At 36.7% G+C, this 22,870-nt stretch overlaps 2 protein-coding genes across 2 annotated transcripts in view; one reads left to right on the forward strand and one right to left on the reverse strand.

Moving 5' to 3' along the window:
• LOC128213699 (GTP:AMP phosphotransferase AK3, mitochondrial-like) overlaps positions 1-5,603 on the reverse strand; it is a 32,417-nt gene extending 26,814 nt beyond the window's left edge. Inside the window, exons 1-2 of the mRNA XM_052919708.1 lie at positions 5,397-5,603; positions 3,668-3,784 (exon numbers count right to left, since the gene is read on the reverse strand). Of these exons, the coding sequence (XP_052775668.1) occupies positions 3,668-3,784; positions 5,397-5,541 (262 nt within the window). The 5' untranslated portion in view covers positions 5,542-5,603. The remainder of the gene's footprint in view (positions 1-3,667; positions 3,785-5,396) is intronic.
• A 114-nt stretch (positions 5,604-5,717) lies between these two features.
• LOC128213480 (pumilio homolog 3-like) overlaps positions 5,718-22,870 on the forward strand; it is an 84,201-nt gene continuing 67,048 nt past the window's right edge. The window contains exons 1-4 of the mRNA XM_052919219.1: positions 5,718-5,800; positions 9,168-9,352; positions 9,800-10,094; positions 22,604-22,729. Of these exons, the coding sequence (XP_052775179.1) occupies positions 9,183-9,352; positions 9,800-10,094; positions 22,604-22,729 (591 nt within the window). The 5' untranslated portion in view covers positions 5,718-5,800; positions 9,168-9,182. The remainder of the gene's footprint in view (positions 5,801-9,167; positions 9,353-9,799; positions 10,095-22,603; positions 22,730-22,870) is intronic.

The raw sequence follows: 22,870 nt of genomic DNA on the forward strand, positions 1-22,870 counted from the left end.
CATCAAGAATGTATTTAGGTGGTGAAGGTAGAACTGTCATGGGATAGATAGGTTTTGGAAGCGCTAATGTCTTTGGAAGCGCTAATGTCTTAACTACTGTAACTTTTCCCATAAGCATTAGTTTTCTGTGCTGCCAACTCTTGAGACAATTCTTGAAACTTTGTAGCTTTGGAACAAGATTATCTTGAATCATATTGCTATTGCTCTTGTTAAAAACGATTCCAAGTGTTTTGGCTTCCTGACTGTCGTTGTGAAATTGATAACTATCTAAGTATGCAATATATGATGATTTTAAACTCCCTACTCGTAAGACTGTAGATTTTGTTGAATTTATTTTTAGGCCAGATATTTTTCCAAAGTCATCTATTGTTTTTATCAAAGGGCATGTATGTTAGAATTAATTGAAAGCCTAATGTCCAAAACTATGCCAAGAATACACCGGAACAAAGCTTTTACGCAAAAAATGAAAACATCTTATTAGAAAAGTATATGCCTAAAATCATAGAATGAATAGTATTTTGTTATTGTATAGCAGGCAAATCATAGTATTTGAAGCATTAGCAACGCGAAACCTGAGATACAACTATTTTGACTTTCAGACAATCAATTTTGTTTCTTATCTCATAAAAGAAATATCAAAAATACACCATTACAAATAAGCCTGCTTCAGGGTCACACCAGGTTATAATAACAAACCCTGCAGGCGATGGGATACTTGCGGTCGGTAATAAATTCCAGAACATCTTGGGCTAAACTCAGAGTGAATATCAGTATGTTACCTTCCTACCAGAGCCTCCATTATTTTGACCCACATTAATCTGATAAATATAACGATCTAAAAATAGTTATATTCTGCTAAAAATAATATGCCGGGATACAGAAATATAGCGCGGAAATAGCCGAACAAGCAAGAACTCATACTCGGACTGCAATACAACTAATCTATTTTTATGATTTCGTCGTCATTCTGCATAGAGCGCATTGAGACAAAAAAATGGTTTAAAACGACATGAAAAGAAGCAGTTCTTTGGAATTTGCAGTCTTAAAAGACTACCTGCGCGCATGCCCAGATAGTCTAAAAACTGGTTGTTTGTTTGCACTTTACCCACTGTCTGTCATTAGAAAAACATCAATAGAACAAACTATTGTGATGGTAATACGGTATGGTTGTTTGTTCGCACTTTACCACTTGTTTTAATACTTATCTGAGGGTGTTGACATTTTGAGAACATTCATGCATACTATTAGAATTATATCATTGTTGTTTACGATACACCGCCAGAAGACGACGAAGGCTAATTGAAGAAAAGCGTCATCAGGTTGACAGAATAAAACTGTATTATTACCTGTGCTACTGTTACTTTTCTTGCGTATCTAATGAATAAATTTACTTGAAATAAACAATTAAGTACATATCAGTTTGCTTTAAAATTTAATATCACATGGTTTATATATATATATATATGCCATTTTCACGATCCCAAAAAATAACTCGTAAAAACAAATATGGTGGATACTGGACTTACCGAAATACACTTAATTACCGCAATACGACGATAATTATCGAAATACACAAGACAGTTATTGAATATGCCTTAAATATATTTTTTTTTTATTGTTTTTACTTTAATATATGTTATAAATACTTTACCAACCTAAATTTTACGGCTCCGATTTAAACATTTTTCCGCTGCGTCCTATCTTATATATTAAGGGTTTTTACCCCCCGTTTTTTACCAATGTTTTTGCCTGCGTCCAATCTATGCTAGCATCCTATACATAGTATAACAGTAGATTATTTAAATGCATAATTTATTAATTTTCTTAAACAAAAAAATATGTTTTAAATTGAGCTATGCATGTAGTTTTGAACAACTAGATTTTTTACTATGATTTTTATGAACTGTAAGATGGAATTTCTACATCTTTAATAAAGACAAAACATAAAAATCATCACAAATAAAATATATATGTATGTAAAAAATAAAATTAATATGTACATGTATGTAAAACTTGAGTTTGAACTCATTGATTATAAGATTTGATTTGTAAACCCAGATATACCAGTATGCACTTAATCAAAAAAATCTGATCAGTGGTAACACTATTCAAATGCATTCAATTAAACTACTTTTTATCTAAAAATAACTCAGAAAAAAATCATTACATTTAACATGCAGTTTCATTTCTAAATAAAGGTCTATCATTGTGTTCTAGTATATTCAGTGCTTGTACTCTCAATATGTAAAAAACAGGCCAGGTTTTAGAACATGCCGCCACAACATGCACAAGGTCACAACCAATAAACAAGCCTGACATGGATCCACTGGTCATCTGCCATTCACTGTATTGAATATACTCTGAATAAGAACTGTAAACTACATTAAACACACATTAAACAGTAAGTGTATTAGTTTGTATTTTCAAAACTGTTAAGGCAATTAGAGAAGAAAACTGAAAAAGTAGGAATTGACATAAAAAAATAAGAGCTTTTTTTAGGAATTCCCTTTGAAATTTGAGTTTTATTAGGAACTTGGGCAAAACTGAATTTTTTTTTAGGACAGCTGGACAGCCTGTTGTCAGAGGCAGCAAAAACTGGCCGACAAGGCTGGAATTCACCTTTAACGCTCTTTTACCTGCCTATTCAGCTACATAATTATGCATGCGAAAAATGTGTATAATTTGGATGGGCTCTTAGAAATATCAATACCCTTTTCAGTGGTATGCTATACATGTTCATGTATGTGCACATTAGGAAACTGATTTTTCAGCTTCATTGTCACCACTTATTAAATGCTCCTGGTACATGACTAAAATTCTTTTGAGCTTATTAATCACAATAACCCAGCCTCATCTTTCACATCATAAATTTTCATTTACAATTCGAGACAAATAATGTACATCCATCTAGTACACACAGTGACATGGATGTTTGTCACTAGCACATTAATTAAGGTACAACGAATATATTCTATAAATGTACTACTAATAATCTGCATGAAACATCTTTTAAAATTAGTTTTCATTCAGACATTCCCATGTTCATGCCGACAACATATTCTTATGGAGTTTATCTAACTGGTTCATACTATACTATTCAAAAGACTATACATGTAGTTACATATACACATGACATGACATATAATATATATCGAGGGCTCAGTGCTTCTTCTTCCATGATGGTTTGCCCATGTCTATATGACTGCATTTTGGCTTGACCCACCAACATCGCCCAGGGTGACTAAAAGTTGAAATTTGATGCCAAAGAGGGTTATTTACCCCCTAGATTTCATTAGTAATGGTTTCCATAGTCTTTTGGCCTCATCTTTACTACTTTGGCATGTAGCATACCAATATACTCCAACGTGGTAATGACAAGGCCAAAAAGCTGTGGGAACCATTACTAATGGAATCTAGATGGTCCCACAGTGCCAACATTTAGAGAAGAATGAAAGGCTGACCCCTTTAGAGCTACCCCGCTGGTCTAAGTTGAGATAGGCTGGATAGAATATAATTATGTATTCATCCCAGGGAATCCCATGCCCTCTTCCTGACGTGCACATGCCAACAAAAGTGCTTAGTACAGAACAGGTTATACTGTATATAGAAATAGACGGAGTCATGTCCATCTTGTACTGAGCCCTCAATAGTCTATATATATATATACCGTCAAGGAGCCAGTTCTGTTTTAGGGGATGCAGCTCTCCTATGATGAGATTGACCATCACATCATCTGGCACCAGGTTGCCCTCATCTATATATTTCTTTGCTGCCATGCCCGCAGCTGGAACAAACATACTGAAGATTTACAGTAATGGTAAAAAAATTGACAATGCACCTGAGTGACTGAATTCATAATGATTAATGTCAATCATAACTTACGCAGTCATCTTTCATAATTCAAGTCAAGTCAATATTTATTTCTTGTCTGAGCAGTGTACTTTTAACAACAGGGTCACATAAGCTATGTACATGTATAGCCTTTGACCTACAGCACTAAATAAACATAATATGTAAATATATATATAGATATAGACTAAGAATGCAAGTTGAAGTTAGTTAACTAGATCTTGTTAAAGGCCTGTCCCACACTACCGATCTACCTCGCCTGGACTTTACCAGAGCACACAATAAACAACTTGGGCGAAAAGATCGGCAGAGCTCCGTTGAGAAAGCACTTGAAAAATCACAATTGGCCGTAGTAATACCGATGTAGTACGGACTTTAAAGCTGATGTGGTACCAAATACCACTTTTTTGTAACTGATGTTATACTGAGGCGCTGCCATTGTTCTACCGATGTGCCACTGCTGATCTTATCTATAGCAGAGTGATACCGTTGTGCTGCAGTTGTAGTACCGATGTACAGTATTAGTATGGTATCACATCGCTCTGAAGTACATTGTAAGTATATCAGCAGGATTACAATAGCACATCTGTACCAGTACAGTACACATTAAGGCCACCTGAGAGCCGCCAATCCATGTAACAGGGCCCTACTAGTGTTCTACCGACATCAACAAAACCATACAGTAGTGCTGCTGTGTTACTGCATATATTTCTATTGATCTCTTTGGCAGGTCAATGGCAGAATTTTTTGAGCATTGTAAAAAAATGTATACCGTCGCCTGCCGTTGCTTATTTTTTCACCAATGTTCTGACAATGTCCTACCATTCTTAGCAATGTGATACCATTGACTATCCGAAAGCAAAAGGGGCTAGGTGTGAAATATGGAATGCCGTTAGGGCCATCGCTTGTGAATGTGTTGATTTGAAACTCGATAGTACGATGGTGAAAAAGCAAAATCACGAAACTACAATGGTGAAAACGCGACAGTACAATGATGAAAACGCGATAGTATGAGATGAAAATGTGATAATACGACAGTACGATGATGATTATGCGATAAACTATCATGTTTTTACCATCGTACTGTCACGTTTTCACCATTGTAGTTTCGTTTTTTCGCTTTTTCATCATCGTAGTATCGTACTGTTGTGTTTTCATCATCGTACTGTAGTGTTTTCATCAGCGTACTGTCACGTTTTCATCATCATACTATCGCGTTTTCATTATCATGCTATCGTGTCGTGTTTTAATCATCGTACTATCGCGTTGCCATCATCGTACTATCACGAAGATCAACACATTCATAGATGATGGCCCTAACGGCATTCCGTAGTGACAGGCCTTCTCATACTAAATTTGAGAATCAATTGTGGAAAATATATAAATACAAGAACATGCAAAAACAAGAATTTAAACAGGCATACAAGAATTTCTGCAGGGAATACGTCTGAATTTAAAAAAATGTGTTCCGTGGGATAAATAAAAAAGGTCTAGTAATTTTTTTTTAATGTCATTTATACATGTGATTTCTAATACACTGTCTGTACCTGTCTTATTTAAAATCTGTGACCTCAAAATATCCCCACTTGACAGGTGTTTAATGTTAAAATCTTTCACAATCCTTGATGATACGGTTCCTTTACCAGAGCCCGGAGGGCCCATGATAATTGCTCGAAAGATTTTCAAAGTCATTTTAGGTGTGTCAGGACCTCCTATCTTTTGTTTGTCGTAAAATGAAGCTATGTCGTTTACGATTGCGAAACGATTTTTCCTTCGATAATAGACACATATATCTTATATCTTGGGTTTTATTCTAAAAACTGTCTTTTATAAAGGTTTTAAAGTTGCAAACTCCCGTCAAGCGGACTGAAATTAAAAGATCGCTTTACAGCATCAACAGCGCGGTGGAGAATTTCGTGATATCTTTTACTTTCTTACACCAAATTGAAAGGTAATTTTGCGATGAATTGAACTAAATATTTCTATTAATTGCTCAACCTACCCAATGTAAATGCTATTTCTCCATTTTATTATACTTTAAATGAGTTAATTCCTGTTGCAATATAATTTCGCGACTAATTTTTTTTTAAACTAAATAATTCTTTGATATCAGAGTGACATTGTGTCGTCAGTACTGACTGGTAGAGGTTATATGTAACATGAACCACTGATCTTTTTAAATATTTATATTTGGAACATTGTACAGATGTCCAGAACTGTTTAAATTTTCAACATTGAACAAATAATAAGTTTTTTGTTGAAGTCGATACCAACACTTGTACATAAAATAATGCCTTATTATTCGACCTGAAAACTGGTAAAATGGCCTGCAGTATGTTGTTAACAAGCCCTGAAACTGTTAAATATATCTCTTTGATGTAATCAATTACAGTGTGCGAAATTAACGGTAGCCCGATCGCCCGTGGCGACGAAAAATTGACCCAGGCTATGAAAAAATCCTTTAACCCTTTAGCACATAGACAAGTGGCCAGATTACACCTCCCAGTCAATAGCCATCTTACTGATAAGCAGTCCTTATCTGCATAGGTACTTTTCTGGATATTTGAAAATGAGAAAATGAATACAGCAGTATGACCTTAAAATCAATGTTACTCCAAATAATTGTGTCCAAATCTTTTTTATGTGAATTCATTTTTTATAGATAATTAAATTATCTAATAAATGGCGTCAATGATGAAATATTAAATTATTTTATTTCAGCTGTGAATGTATTTTCAAGATGGATTTGTAACATTTCTTTGAAATGTCATAATTGCATTAAATCAAAGGGTAATAAAATGCTGGGATCGATCTAATTTTTATTACCCCTATCATAAAAAAGACCCATCTGGATTAAAAAGCCGACAATTTATGTTCTTGTGTATTAATACACAGAAATATGTCAGGAATATCCGGTGTCATCCAGCTGAGAGATCCAGTCCAAGGTGTCTGTTTAACTTTATTACCCCCTCATAAAATTGTTTACAAAAAAAGAAAGCCGATAAATGATTTTCCGGTATGAATAAAAAGATCTAGATCAAACAAAACGCTTGCACATGACCTATTTTACAGCCAAAACTATGATGGACATTATATAAGCTTCACAGAAAATTTACCCATCATTTTCTCATTTACTAATTGTTTCTTTTGTTTGTAAACAAAATATTACCTTAAGTAAGTAAATATAATCTCAATTGAGTTTAATAATAAACTGAACTGACGTAATATATTTAATGATTTACGCATCAATGAATTTGGGGGAAATTCCATACAGTACTTAGCTCGTGGTCTTATTACGTCACAATGGGATATCACACCTGCGATTGGGAGTATAAACACCTTCTCAATTTAGCAGACGATATTTTCAAGGGAAAATCAATACACAAAAGGTTAAACTTTAATTTTATAAACATCCGGGATATTGTTTACAAAAAGAAAGATGCAAAATTGATATATTGAAATGACCCTATTGAAATATGCGGGCCATGCGTTTACATCCAGTAATGGATACGGTCGGCCAAATGCGTATACAATCTGGTAATGAGCTATGTCGGCCTATCTCGTATACATGCGCTAAAGGGTTAAGGTAGCCCGACTGGCGATGAAATCATCAGGCTTGTTGGTTAAAAAAAATTGTCGAGTAAATGTTTACCTCGACACCGTTGACCGATTATACTGCTTGAAAATAATTATTTTGACGGAAATCATATTTCGGACTGTCAATACTATTTTTTTGTTTTAGTGAGATATTAAAGTTTGGATGTTGTTTTTGTTGTGTGTTTTTTTTAAATAAACTTGGATTATTTAGTCACCGCAAATTATGAAATAGATGTTTGTAAAAGCCTGTCAATAATGCCACAAGCAGCACATGTTGACAGGACTTCCATCCTCCCCCTTCATCAACAATCCAACTGCCTTGACAGAACCAGCCCCCCCCCCCCCCCCAATCGAACCACTACCAGCCCCCTGGCAACACAGGACCACACAACCACCATACTTGCATTTTATACAAAATATAATAAGATATTGTACAGTTGTCATATCATTCCTTGTTTTTAACCATATAAGGTACTCAAGATGCGTTTTTCTGTTAACCGGTGGGCTATGGAAATCTGGCTTGGGCTACAGAAATCTCAAAGTCTGTAGCCCCATTGGCTACCAGGTAAAAAAGGTTAATTTCGCACACTGTTATAATGGTAGTATACATTCTACTTAACCATCTTAGGAAAGAAAAAAAACTGGAAAATAATGTCTTTAAAATGCAATAAATGATTATGTCTTTGTTGCCAACGTCTTTGTTAAGACAATATGGACAAGATTCAATTCCGTTATTATGTGGAATATTGGTGTACAACGGAGACATTTGATATTCTTCAACTTAAGATCAGTCGTATTCTTTACGTAGGATGGTTAAAAGCACTGCATATAAGGATTTAAAATAAAGTCTTAGTACTTGGTGCATGAGTTGTATGCAATCACAGTGGGTCAACCAGGGAATCCAAGTAGGAGTTTGTCGCCAAGGGACTTGTGAGTCTGGTGATATATATAATGTTATAAGTGCAATAGGTGCTTGAAAGCAAGGGTAATTATTGGCTGTATTTCCTCCAATTTAAAATTACATTCAGATAATCAAATGATTAGTACATAATGTCACCTGAAAAGAAAAATTAAAGTTCATGAAATCAAAATTTAGTTGTCTTCATTTGTGCTTTAAGGTGATACCAATAACAAAGCTGATGTTGATTGAAAAACTGTAAAAATTTTACCCACCACCACCAAATTCAATGTAAATTTTTGCGAAGCGAAAAGACAAACTCTTATATCAAATGACTGTAACACAGCAAAGGAATGTTATGATAAAGATGAAGATATTAATTTTTTCATGTAACAAAAAAATTTAAGTGCAAGTTTGAACAAAATTAAAGTGTTGTACCACCATTGTCTAACACATTAATTAATGTGCAATTTGAAAACACTGTTTATTCTAGGTTTATATGACACATATCTGATTTCTCATCAGTTTTGGGGGAAATTTCCTACAAATGGAAAAATCCCATAGAATTTCCTAATAATGTGTTATCTTCGAAGGAAGATTTCTTCCCAGTCCCTACATTGGATAACGAAAATTGAAACAAATGCTTGCAGCCTGTTTGTTCATTATGTTATTTTAGAAATCTGCCCCATGGATTGTATGTATAGAATTATTTAGGAATCTATAAAGCTCCAAAAATTGGAAGAAGGATATGCACCCTGGCCACAATATGGTAGTCTTGGGATCTCCGGACTGACATAAAAGACATTTATGATTTTTTTTTCAGTTCCTCTTTGGCCTAATGGAAGTTTCCCGCAAACAGAGACACCGGCCAAGCTTCCACAGTGGTATTCGTGGAAATCCAGAGGGGGACAGCATAGTTCAGAAGAAGAAATATGCTGTTAATGGACCAAACAGTGACATGGCAGCTGATTATGGCATTTCTCCTGTGAAAAGACGGAAACAACAGGGGTACATTATAAAGTCTCATTATCTCTGCTTATTGCTAATCATGTTGAACCTTTCATAGTTCATTTCCACAGATACTTTTAATTTATAATATTTGTCTAAAATATTAAATTCATGTGTCTGTTAATATGATATGCTTTTAATTCATTGCTTTCTCTCAGTGTTTTTTGTTTGTTTTTAGACTGAATATGAGGTCCATTCACAGGCCTCAGCAAATTATTTTTAACTACAAATGTAAATAGTGTTTAAATGCAAGGCTTTTTTTGCTTTAAACCCAATGTTTTTCAATATTTAATCATCATAAACATGTCACACGCGCAGCAGTTTCTTTGTTTGAAATATACTTCCCTAAATTCACAATTATAGGGATTTTTTTTCATAAGGTGAAAAAACTCTATTTAGTGATTTGGTTTGTGATTTTTTTATTCAGTTACCTTTCTTAATTTCTAGGTATAATGAATATCAGCCCCACACCAGTTATAGAAGAGGCTTTCAAGCTCCTCCCCAAAGCTTTGCGGAATCAGAAATATCAGCATTAGACATGACAGACACTCCAGAATCACTGTCCCAGATCAGTGCTATTGCCCCTGTGTCAGATATTTCCAACATTCAGCCAAGTTTTGTGAAGATGAAGTCACGAATTTTGGCTGATACATCATGGGAAAATGCAGTGTCACATGCCAGGGGTGAACCGGATGGTGCAGAGAAGTCCTTTAACAAGAAAAGGAGCAAAATATCACTAAAGGTATATACTTACTCTCCATGTTTTAATTATTGAGAGTTTTGTTTACTTCTGAATAGAAGTACTTTATTTAGCAGTCTTGAGAGTTTTTCATATAAAAAAAACCCCTTAAGTCTTTTAATATGCCCATTCTTAGAATGGGCAGTGTACGGGCGACTGCGTCCAGTATGTTGTTTGATCAGTAACTCGAGGCCGAGTACTGTATGGAAAATCCCCAAATGCATTGATGCGTAAATCATTGAATATCTTACGTCAGTTTAATTTACCATTAAAATCAATAAAGATTATAATAATTTGTAGATAATATTTTGTGTTACAAAAATTAGAAACAATAAGTAGCTGAGAAAATGATGAGTAAATTTTCTGTTGAGCTAATTGATCTTTTTATTCATACCGGGGAAAACATTTATCAGCTTTCTTTTTGTAAACAATTTTATGAGGGGGTAATAAAGTTAAACAGACACTCTGGGCTGGATCTCTCAGCTGGATGACACCGGATATTCCTGCCATATTTCTGTGTATTATACACAAGAACATCAATTGTCAGCTTTTTAATCCAGATGGGTCTTTTTTATGACAGGGGTAATAAAATTTAGATCAATCCCAGCATTTTTTTACCCTTTGATTTAATGAAGTTATGACATTCTAAAGAAATGTTACAATTCCGTCTTGGAAAAGCATTAACAAATGAAATAAAATAATTTTATATTACATCATTGACACCATTTATTAGATAATTAAATTATCTATATAAAATGTATCCACATAAAAAAGATTTGGCCACTATTATTTGGATTTATATTAAGTTTAAGGTCATATTGCTGTAATAATTTGCTCTTTATCGATTCCCTAAAATGCCTATAAGATACAGATAAGGACTGCTTATCAGTAAGTTGGCTATTGACTGGGAGCTATAATTATCAGAAAAAGATCAAAAGCTTCAAATTAATTGATATACTTAATTACCCACTTTACTCCAATTTAACATTTAATTTACCCTTTTTATAAGAAGATGAAGTAATTATTTGAAAAGATAATAAGATTAAAATTAAATGATTGACTGAATTACCCACCTTATTCTTCAAAGGAAAGTTGCAATAAATAGTTTTTTGTAGTGATTGATACAGAAAATAGTGTAGACCTGGTATCCATGACTGTGGGTATTTTGACTACCCTGTAAATTCTACTGTGGGTATTTTGACTACCCTGTAAATTCTACTGTGGGTATTTTGACTACCCTGTAAATTCTACTGTTGGTATTTTGAATACCCTGAAAATTCTACTGTTGGTATTTTGAATACCCTGTAAATTCTACTGTGGGTATTTTGACTACCCTGTAAATTCTACTGTGGGTATTTTGACTACCCTGTAAATTCTACTGTTGGTATTTTGACTACCCTGTAAATTCTACTGTTGGTATTTTGACTACCCTGTAAATTCTACTGTGGGTATTTTGACTACCCTGTAAATTCTACTATGGGTATTTTGAATACCCTGTCAATTCTACTGTTGGTATTTTGAATACCCTGAAAATTCTACTGTTGGTATTTTGAATACCCTGTAAATTCTACTATGGGTATTTTGAATACCCTGTCAATTCTACTGTTGGTATTTTGAATACCCTGAAAATTCTACTGTTGGTATTTTGAATACTCTGAAAATTCTACTGTGGGTATTTTGAATACCCTGTCAATTCTACTGTTGGTATTTTGAATACCCTGAAAATTCTGCTGTGGGTATTTTGACTACTTTGCGATTTTTGAGGTGTGGGTATTTTGAGTGGTACTCATCTGGCCACTTGCCTATGTGCTAAAGGGTTAAAAGTAATCGCCCTTTAATGATAGAAATTACATAAAATTGGTCTTGTCGGATCAATAACTTTAAAAAGCCTTTGTTAAATCATCACCAAATTTTGTCAGAATGTGTATGGGCATAATATCTCGGACAAGTTTGATAACCAGCCATATCGCTCGAGTCATCAAGAATTATCTCCTTTTAAATATACAATTACCTAAGATCGGTCTTGTCTGATCGATTACTGTAGAAGTCTTTGTCCTATCACCAAAGTCAACATGGCATCCCCGTCAACAAAAACATCAAATCGAGCGCTATAAAGAAATAACACAGCATCTTATTCTTCTAAAATCTGGAAATATTTCGGGTTTGATGTAAAGGATGACAAAAAAGTGAAAGCTAAACAAAAATAAAGCTTTTGTTATACTTTTGTTATTCATTTACTTTCAAAGTATGTATTGCTTTATAACCAAGTAAATCGTGAATCGATTCGTGGATCGCAAGTCAAAGATCGCGATTCGAATCGGATAGCCTTTTGACTGGTGATACACAGCCCTAATTTCTTTAGACCCTGCAGTCAAGGATAACCCTTGAAAGTGCAAGCACTTATTTCCAACGGGGTCCTTTGTTTTTGCTGAAGGGACAGCACGCTGAAGAGACAGTGGTGAGATACAAGGAAGTCCGGGTGCGATACCTTAGCTCTTTTGAAGAGACCCCTTGGTTCTTTTAAGTGCTCAGTGTAAAGCACCGATACATGGGGTACAACTTTCCTGGGTTAAACCAGTACTGAGTACACCACTTTTTCAAGCACTACCTTTTAAATGCCGAGCGCCAGGCAAGGGAGCTACTTGTACCAACTTCTAACGTCTTTTGGTATGACGCAGCCAAGGATCGAACCCACATCCTCCCGCTCTGTAGGTAGATGCTTAACCACTAGGCCACGTAGACGGTTATTAAACAAATACTGACTCACATTTGTGTTTGTATGTTTTATTAATCATTTTGAAGTTTTCAATGTTTAAAAGCTTTTCATTTTGTTATATTTCAATTTAATGTTATTCAAAATATAAACATGCTTAACCACAACACTGTCATAAAACCATAAAAACACGCTTACCACAATGTTGTCATAAAACCATATAAATGATTTATTTCCCTTTACAATCGAACTAAGTTTTGTAAAACAATTAAGTTAGTATTTATGAATTATTATGCCCCCCTTCGAAGAAGAGGGGTATATTGCTTTGCACAGGCATGTCGGTATGTTGGTCGGTCGGTCCGTCGGTAGACCAAAGCTTGTCCGAGTGATAACTCAACAATTCCTGGACGTATGGTCATCAAACTTGACATGAAGGTTGGGCCTGACCAATAGATGACCCCTATTGATTTTAGGGCTCATCGGGTCAAAGGTCAAGGTCACAGTGACCTTTAATGGTAAAATAATTTTAAAGCTTGTCCGAGTGATAACTCAACAATGCCTAGACCTATGGTCATCAAACTTGATATGGAAGTTGGGCCTGACCATTAGATGACCCCTATTGTTTTGGGGGGTCATCAGGCCAAAGGTCAAGGTCACAGTGACCTTGAATGGTAAAAGGATGTCCCAAGTGATAACTCGACAATGCCTGCACCCTTGGCCCTCGTTCTTGACTTGGAGGTTGGGCCTGACCAGTAGCTGACCCCTATTGATTTTGGGGCTCATATGGTCATAGATCAAGGTCACAGTGACCTTGAATGGTAAAAGGTTGTCCGAGTGATAACTCAACAATGCCAGCACCCATGGCCCTCATAATTGACTTGGAGGTTGGGCCTGACCAGTAGATGACCCCTATTGTTTTGGGGGGTCATCAGGCCAAAGGTCAAGGTCACAGTGACCTTGAATGGTAAAAGGTTGTCCATGTGATAACTCAACAATGCCTGCACCCATGGCCCTCAAACTTGACTTTCAGGTTGGGCCTGACCAGTAGATGACCCCTATTGTTTTTGGGGGTCATCGGGCCAAAGGTCAAGGTCACAGTGACCTTGAATGGTAAAAGGTTGTCCGTGTGATTACTCGACAATGCCTGCGCCTATGGCCCTCAAACTTGACTTGGAGGTTGGGCCTGACCAGTAGATGACCCCTATTGATTTAAGGGGTCAAAGGTCAAGGTCACAGTGACCTTGAAAGCAAACTCGACAATTCCTGGACCTATGGTCATCAAACTTGACATGAAGGTTGGGCCTGACCAGTAGATGACCCCTCTTGACTTTGGGGGTCAAGGTCACTGTAACCTTTAACGCAAAAAAGTTAACAAATCTTCTCTGAATGATAACTCAACAATGCCAGCACCCATGGCCCTCATAATTGACTTGGAGGTTGGGCCTGACCAGGAGATGACCCTTATTGATTTCAGGGGTCATTGGGTCAAAGGTCAGGTTCACAGTGACCCTGAATGCGAAATTGTTTCAAGTGATAATTGGACAATCCCTGCGCCTATGACCCTCAAACTTGACTTGGAGTTGTGTCTGACCTGTAGATGACCCCATATGATTTAAGGGGTCATTGGGTCAAAGGTCAAGGTTACAGTGACCTTGAACGAAAAATGCTTGTCTGTGTGATAACTTGTCAATGCCAGCACCCATGGCCCTTAAACTTAACATTTAGATTTTTGGTGACCAGCTGATGACTACTATGAATTTTGAGGTCATAGAGTCAAAGGTCATGGTCATAACACACTCGATCTTCAAACTTTGAATGGTCATAATCTTAAAACTGCCTCAACGGCATACAATGTCAGTGACAAATGAGCTGTCATTTCGGTCCATGCATATTTCATTCAATTGTCCATATAATCCTGACAACATGGCGCTGGGGGGGGGGGGGGGGCATAATGTTTGACAAACATCTCTTGTTTAAATAAGTTTTATTTCACTTAATTAATTGCAAATAGAACATGTTTATATATTAGTGTATACATTTTTGTAATTCCATTATTACTCTGAACAATAATCAAATTACCGGTAAATGCTTGAAGATAACATCCAACTTTGATTTGAAAATAGCCCGAAAGTGAAGAAACTAGAGCAAGAAATAAATAATAATGTATCTATAATTAAATATTTTTCATCTACTAAATAGAAAATAATTGAACATCTCTATTCTCAAATAGACTAATAAATTCATTGTGAAAACTTAAGCACCACATGTATACATAAAACTATAGACTATATTAAATCGTCGCTGTAACCATGACAAAGTCCATCAAATCAATTTAGGGCTCAGTTGTGTCAATTAGAGGGTCGGCCCAGTTCCTGACACCGCTTGACATGACGTGGTGCCGCTGGTATAACAGTTGCCATACAACCACTGTTATGTTTGTATTTTTTTATAATATGCTGACATATGCATGATCAGTATTTCAATACAAAGAAGGCCAGGGGATAGTTCGCAGACAAACATATCAAAGTTGTCGTGTTCATCAAGTGTTCTTTTACGTAGGTTGGTGCAAACACCAACAGTCAAAGTCCTAAGGTCCGACTTGTCCAGCTTAGGAAAGTCGGGCACTACATCCGGTAGAGTTCACATGTATGTATATGACTACTTTCTATTTAGAAATATACAAAGGCAACTGAGGCAACAGGATCACTGCAGGATCGTGTTTGTAGTGGTCAGAGCTCTGACCACCACTTTCATGAGTGAACATTGTTTGTCCTTCACAATAGCTGAAGACCTCCTCAGCCTGGCTCAGAGACTTGCCCAAGACAAGCAGGCTTTGGAGAAGGCAACACTATCTGCAACTAGTGCCACTTACATTACCACCCATGGTGTTGCCAGAACCTTCAAAGAAGAAGTGAAGGGCAAGATCAAGGGAAAGTATGTTTCATTAAACCTAGACGAGGCTACAAACAACAGCTATAACAAAGTGGTGAAAGTTAGTGTTATGATGAAGAGATCCTGCATCATGCTTACAGCACATACAGAGTTCATCTTCAGAAGAAAAAGGAGCTGAAACAACAGCAAATGCAGGAAAAATTAAGTGCGTCTGTACTTCAACTGAAGGCTGAGAAAGCCAAAAGAGTACAAAAACTTCTTAGGCTGAAGAAAAGCGTACTGAAGAAGCAAAACGTTGGGCTCGGAAAAAGAAAGCATGAGCAGGACTCCTGCTATTCCAAAAGATGGAAAATAATAAAGTGCACTTCCCATTGACTGCATATATTTTAGTGTATATAACTGTTAAAATTGTGATAATATGGCACTGTGTTGTTCAAAATATGAAATTTTGTTAAATATGAAATTTTGTTTTTTTAAATTTCATGTTAAAAAAATCTGGAAGCACAATTGTTGTTGAAATTATTCTTTTCAAACATCTTTAAAAGAAAATGTGAAAAATTACATACATAGTAAATCATGATTACTGGCTTGCGTATGCAGGATATTCTTCAGTATGTAGTGTCACATGTATATCAGTATACTTATTTATAGTGATATTTGTCTGAAAAACCTTATTCCAATACTCCTCATTATTTAAAATTAAAGCTTGGAAAAGGCATTTCATATCCACTAAAATGGCTATGTTCAAGGAGCTCTGGGGGCCTCTGGCCCCCTGGACCCCTGGCCAAAGGCTTCGCCCTGGACCTGACTAGGCCCCCAGCTTTTTGCAGGATTTTCGAAATTCTCAACTTTTACCCATGGTATAATGATATATGATGGTAGTAAGTTAGAATTATTAAAAATACACAATAACACATTGTTTTCATAATGGAAACACACAATCGTGTTATCAGTGGGGATGTGTAGTTGTTGTAGTATCACGCTATCAAGATATTACCAGTTTCTCAACCGTCCGTTTCCTGAGTCTACAACCCCTCAAATCTGAAAAAAACTTAAGGCCCAAGTACACTGACAATATAGCCATAGGTGGTAATCACCATCATCGGTTTTATCAGATGGCGGTGTTTGTGGACGCTAACAGAAGGATAACTGTGTTTAACAAATTTTATCTAAGCCTTTATTTACCATTAGACATTTGTCTATATTAACTTATCTCTTTTTTTGAGTATTGTTGAAATAAAGCATACCAGAAAGACCTTCACAGGAATGTGTAATTGGCACTCTTCTGAACATATCAGTCACTGCCAACTAGCACAAGAATGACCAAGTCCTACCCATTGGAAAGTTTTTTCATGCATTTACAGGTTTATGTCATCATGATAACACATCTCAAACATAATTGATATTTAATTATTGTTGATAATCTCAGTCAATGCGATGTCCGTCAGACATTTGGACATGTCCGGTATATTTCCATTTCGACCAACGAAACTTTTGTTTTAGTCGGTCACAATGTACTGTGAAAAATTACTGTCAACACCATTAAATGTTTAAGAATATTTACTTTCAGTTTTTAGCTCAACTATTCAAAAAATAAGGAGAGCTATACTCTTCACCCAAGCGTCGGCGTCACACCTGGGTTAAGGTTTTGCACGCAAGCACCTTTAAGTCATTATCTCAGGAAATGCATCAGGTATTGCATTGAAATTTTAGATATGTATTCCCAACTATCTAACCTACTAAATTAATGAAGTAAGATAACACTGTTTTGAATATAATGCAAATTATGGGCCTTTATTATTTGACTTAGAAATTCTGGTTAAGGTTTTGCATGTATGCACACATAGGTTAATATCTCAGCAACTACTCGAGGTATTGCATTGAGACTTGATACAATGGTACTCAACCATCCAATCTACTTAAATAACCAAGTAAGATAGCTCTAGTTTGCATTAAATTCAAATAATGGCCCCTTTTTTATTCGACATAGAAATTCTCGTTAAGGTTTTCCATGTTACCACTTTGAAGTCAATACCTCAGCGAATACATCGTGTATTGCATTGAAACTTTACATACAGGCTTCCAACCATTTAACCTTCTTATTAAATCAAGTAAGATAACTCTATCTTTCATATTATATAATTTTTGCCCCTTTATTATGCGACTTAGAAATTCTGGTTAAGGTCTTGCATGTTAGCACACATAGGATAATACCTCAGCAACTACTTGATGTATTGCATTGAGACTTAATACAATGGTATTCAACCACCCAACCTAATTCAATAACCAAGTTAGATAACTGTATTTTGCAAATAATGGCCCTTTATTATTATACTTAAAAATTCTGGTTAAAATTTTGCATGTAACCACATTTATGTTAATATCTCAGCACATCATGTATTGCATTGAAATCTAATCCAGCAGTGATCCATGCATGTTTCGCCAAAACTTTTCAATCTTTACACTGAAAAGCGGCAGAATAGTCGAGTGCGCTGTCTCTATGACAGCTCTTGTTTTCTTGTGGGGTCTGCCTAGAAACGGTTATTTGATAAAAATATGCCCATACTCAACCAACTTTTTGAAATATTGAATTGATTGTCTTTAGAAAAATGACCAAACCAAAAGTTAAATCCAGAGACACAATCAAATCTGTCTAGACATTTTTTAATCACATTTTAGTTCTAAATTAACAGTACTATAATAAAGAAGGTATTAATACAAATAAAGACAATTGTTATTTTAAGATAGGGCTCAGGCAATTGGCCAAACTTCACATACTAGTAAATATGATTAAACTGAACCATTTGTGAAAATATCTCAGTGACACTTGCATGTGCTTGGCGTTTCTTTTTAATTTAAAACCCCAAAATTGGGAAAATCTATGTTCTTGGCATGAAACCAAGTGCTTTCTGACGTCATTTGTTGACTGCATAGAAAGGTAGTGCTATGAAGAATGCAGACAGGAACATTGACAGACATGGTAGTGCTATGAAGAATGCAGACAGAAAACATTGACAGACATGGTAGTGCTATGAAGAATGCTGACAGGAACATTGACAGACATGGTAGTGCTACGAAGAATGCAGACAGGAACATTGACAGACATGGTAGTGCTATGAAGAATGCTGACAGGATCATTGACAGACAAGGTAGTGCTATGAAGTATGCAGACAGGAACATTGACAGACCTGGTAGTGCTATGACGAAAGCTGACAGGAACATTGACAGACATGGTAGTGCTATGAAGAATGCAGACAGGATCATTGACGGACATGGTCGCGCTATGAAGAATGCTGACAGGATCATTGACGAATGAAGACAGGATCATTGACAGACATAGTAGCGCTATGAAGAATGCAGGAACATTGACAGACATGGTAGTGCTATGAAGAAAGCAGGAACATTTACAGACATGGTAGCGCTATGAAGGATGCAGACAGGATCATTGACAGACCTTGTAGCGCTATGAAGAATGCAGACAGGATCATTGACGGACATGGTAGTGCTATGAAGAATGCTGACAGGATCATTGACAGACATGGTAGCACTATGAAGAATGTTGACAGGAACATTGATAGACATGGTAGTGCTATGAAGAATGCTGACAGGAACATTGACAGACATGGTGGTGCTATGAAGTTTGATGACAGGATCATTGACAGACATAGAAGTGCTATGAAGAATGCTGACAGGATCATTGACAGACCTTGTAGCGCTATGAAGAATGCTGACAGGAACATTGACAGACATGGTAGTGATATGAAGAATGCTGACAGGAACATTGACAGACATGGTGGTGCTTTGAAGAATGATGACAGGAACATTGACAGACATGGTAGTGCTATGAAGAATGCTGGAACATTGACAGACATGGTAGCGCTATGAAGAATGCAGACAGGATCATTGACAGACCTTGTAGCGCTATGAAGAATGCAGACAGGATCATTGACGGACATGGTAGTGCTATGAAGAATGCTGACAGGATCATTGACAGACCTTGTAGCGCTATGAAGAATGCTGACAGGAACATTGACAGACATGGTAGTGATATGAAGAATGCTGACAGGAACATTGACAGACATGGTAGTGCTTTGAAGAATGATGACAGGATCATTGACATACATGGTAGCGCTATGAAGAATGCAGACAGGATCATTGACAGACATGGTAGTGCTATGAAGAATGCAGACAGAATCATTGACGGACATGGTCGCGCTATGAAGAATGCTGACAGGATCATTGACGAATGAAGACAGGATTATTGACAGACATGGTAGCGCTATGAAGAATGCAGGAACATTGACAGACATGGTAGTGCTATGAAGAATGCAGGAACATTGACAGACATGGTAGCGCTATGAAGAATGCAGACAGGATCATTGACAGACCTTGTAGCGCTATGAAGAATGCAGACAGGATCATTGACGGACATGGTAGTGCTATGAAGAATGCTGACAGGATCATTGACAGACATGGTAGCACTATAAAGAATGCTGACAGGAACATTGATAGACATGGCAGTGCTATGAAGAATGCTGACAGGAACATTGACAGACATGGTGGTGCTATGAAGAATGATGACAGGAACATTGACAGACATGATGGTGCTTTGAAGAATGCTGACAGGAACATTGACAGACCTTGTAGCGCTATGAAGATTGCAGACAGGATCATTGACGGACATAGTAGTGCTATGAAGAATGCTGACAGGATCATTGACAGGCATGGTAGCGCTATGAAGAATGCTGACAGGAACATTGACAGACATGGTAGTGCTATGAAGAATGCTGACAGGAACATTGACAGACATGGTGGTGCTTTGAAGAATGATGACAGGAACATTGACAGACATGGTAGTGCTATGAAGAATGCAGGAACATTAACAGACATTGTAGTACTATGAAGAATGCAGACAGGAACATTGACAGACATGGTAGTGCTATGAAGGATGCTGACAGGATCATTGACGGACATGGTAGCGCTATGAAGAATGCAGACAGGATCATTGACAGACATGGTAGTGCTATGAAGAATGCTGACAGGATCATTGACAGACATGGTAGCACTATGAAGAATGCTGACAGGAACATTGACAGACATGGAAGTGCTATGAAGAATGCAGACTGGAACATTGATTGATATGGTAGTGCTATGAAGAATGCAGGAACATTAACAGACATGGTAGTGCAATGAAGAATGCAGACAAAAACATTGACAGACATGGTAGCGCTATGAAGAATGCTGATGGTAACATTGACAGACATGGTAGTGCTATGAAGAATGCAGGAACATTGTCAGACATTGTTAGTGCTATGAAAAATGCAGACAGGAACATTGACAGACATGGTAGCGCTATGAAGAATGCTGACAGGATCATTGACAGACATGGTAGCGCTATGAAGAATGCTGACAGGATCATTGACAGACATTGTAGCGCTATGAAGAATGCTGACAGGATCATTGACAGACCTGGTAGTGCTATGAAGAATGCTGACAGGATCATTGACAGACATGGTAGTGCTATGAGGAATGCTGACAGGAACCAAACCTAAAGCACCAAGAATTGCAAATAAAGTTTAAGAATTGGTAATGTAGCAGCCTTTTTATGCCCCCAAAGGTGGGCATATTAAAATTGCACTGTCCGTCCATCCGTCCGTCCGTGTGTAAGGCTCAATTACTTGTGTCCGGGCTGTAACTTTCCCTTGTATGGACAGATTTTAAAATAACTTGCTACATGTGTTCCACATACCAAGACGACGTGTCGCGTGCAAGACACGTGTCCCTACCTCTAAGGTCAAGGTCGCACTTAGTGTTTATTCAGAATGGAGTGCTGCATATAAGGACATAGAGTATAGGTTGTCGTGTCCGGGCTGTAACTTTACCTTGTATGGACAGATTTTAAAATAACTTGCCACATGTGTTCCACATACCAAGACAACGTGTCGTGTGCAAGACCCGTGTCCCTACCTCTAAGTTCAAGGTCACACTTAGGTGTTTATTCACAACGGAGTGCTGCATATAAGGACATAGAGTATAGGTTGTTGTGTCTGGGCTGTAGCTTTCTCTTGTATGGACAGATTTTAAAATGACTTGCCACATGTGTCTGACATACTAAGACGACATGTCACATGCAAGACCCATGTCCCTACCTCTATGTTCAAGGTCACACTTAGTGTTTATTCACAATGGAATGCTGCTTTTAAGGACACAACAGTGTAGGTTGTCAAGTATGGGTGGTATTTTTTATGCCTACAGGCAATTTAAAATAACTTGCCGTATGTATTTGACACGTATAGGCAAGATCTACTTTTCATGTACTGACCTTGTTTATAGGTCAATGTCACATTCGGGGGCATTTGTCACATACTGTGACAGCTCTTGTTTTAATATTTTTTTTAATAAAAAGCCAAAATGTAATGTGAGGGAATTCCTAAATCTACAGAAGGATAACACTTCTCATGAAAATACAGATTTTTAAGATTTCAACATTTAAGCAAGTAATACAAGTTCTATATGGTCAGAGTTCAGAACTTTAACATTTAACTTAACACAGTCAAACCTATGTCAAAATACATCCCCGATATTTTCATTTTACTCATATAAACTTGCAAACTATACTCATTGTTTCCTTCATTTAAATTCAACTAATTTGCACCACAACGGAAGACGCATTTGAGCATTTTCAGGGCATGACAAAATGATGTGTCAAGCCTTGTTATGTCATTATAAAACGTTTACTTTTATTACTTGACGCCAAAGGCGATTGCCAGAGGGAGCTCTGAAATGTATGTTTATTGTTGCGTATGACTCATTTGATGAAATATTGAAGAACTTATGAGCAAGATAAGAAGTATTTCTCAGATATTCTTTGGTGTGTTAAACTTTAACAATGTCTGTCTCTTAACAGCAAGAGCTTGAGACTGTTCCTGAAGACGCCTCACTGAACAGCCGGGGAAGTGGTAGCAGCAAACATGACACCTCCCACAACACCAACAAACCTCTCACAGTCGTTGAGAGGAAGAAGTCAGTCAAGGTAAACAATAAGTTTAATTTAGCAAGGCAGAAATGTACATTATAGCACAGCTTTTTTGACAATTTTTTGAAGCCAGTACTTGGCCATTATCCCAATGGCAAACAGTATCGTTTCCCCAAAACTTTTTCCGTAAAAATTCCC

This window comes from Mya arenaria, chromosome 13 (assembly GCF_026914265.1).
Source record: "Mya arenaria isolate MELC-2E11 chromosome 13, ASM2691426v1".
NCBI classification, from domain to species: Eukaryota; Metazoa; Mollusca; class Bivalvia; order Myida; family Myidae; genus Mya; species Mya arenaria.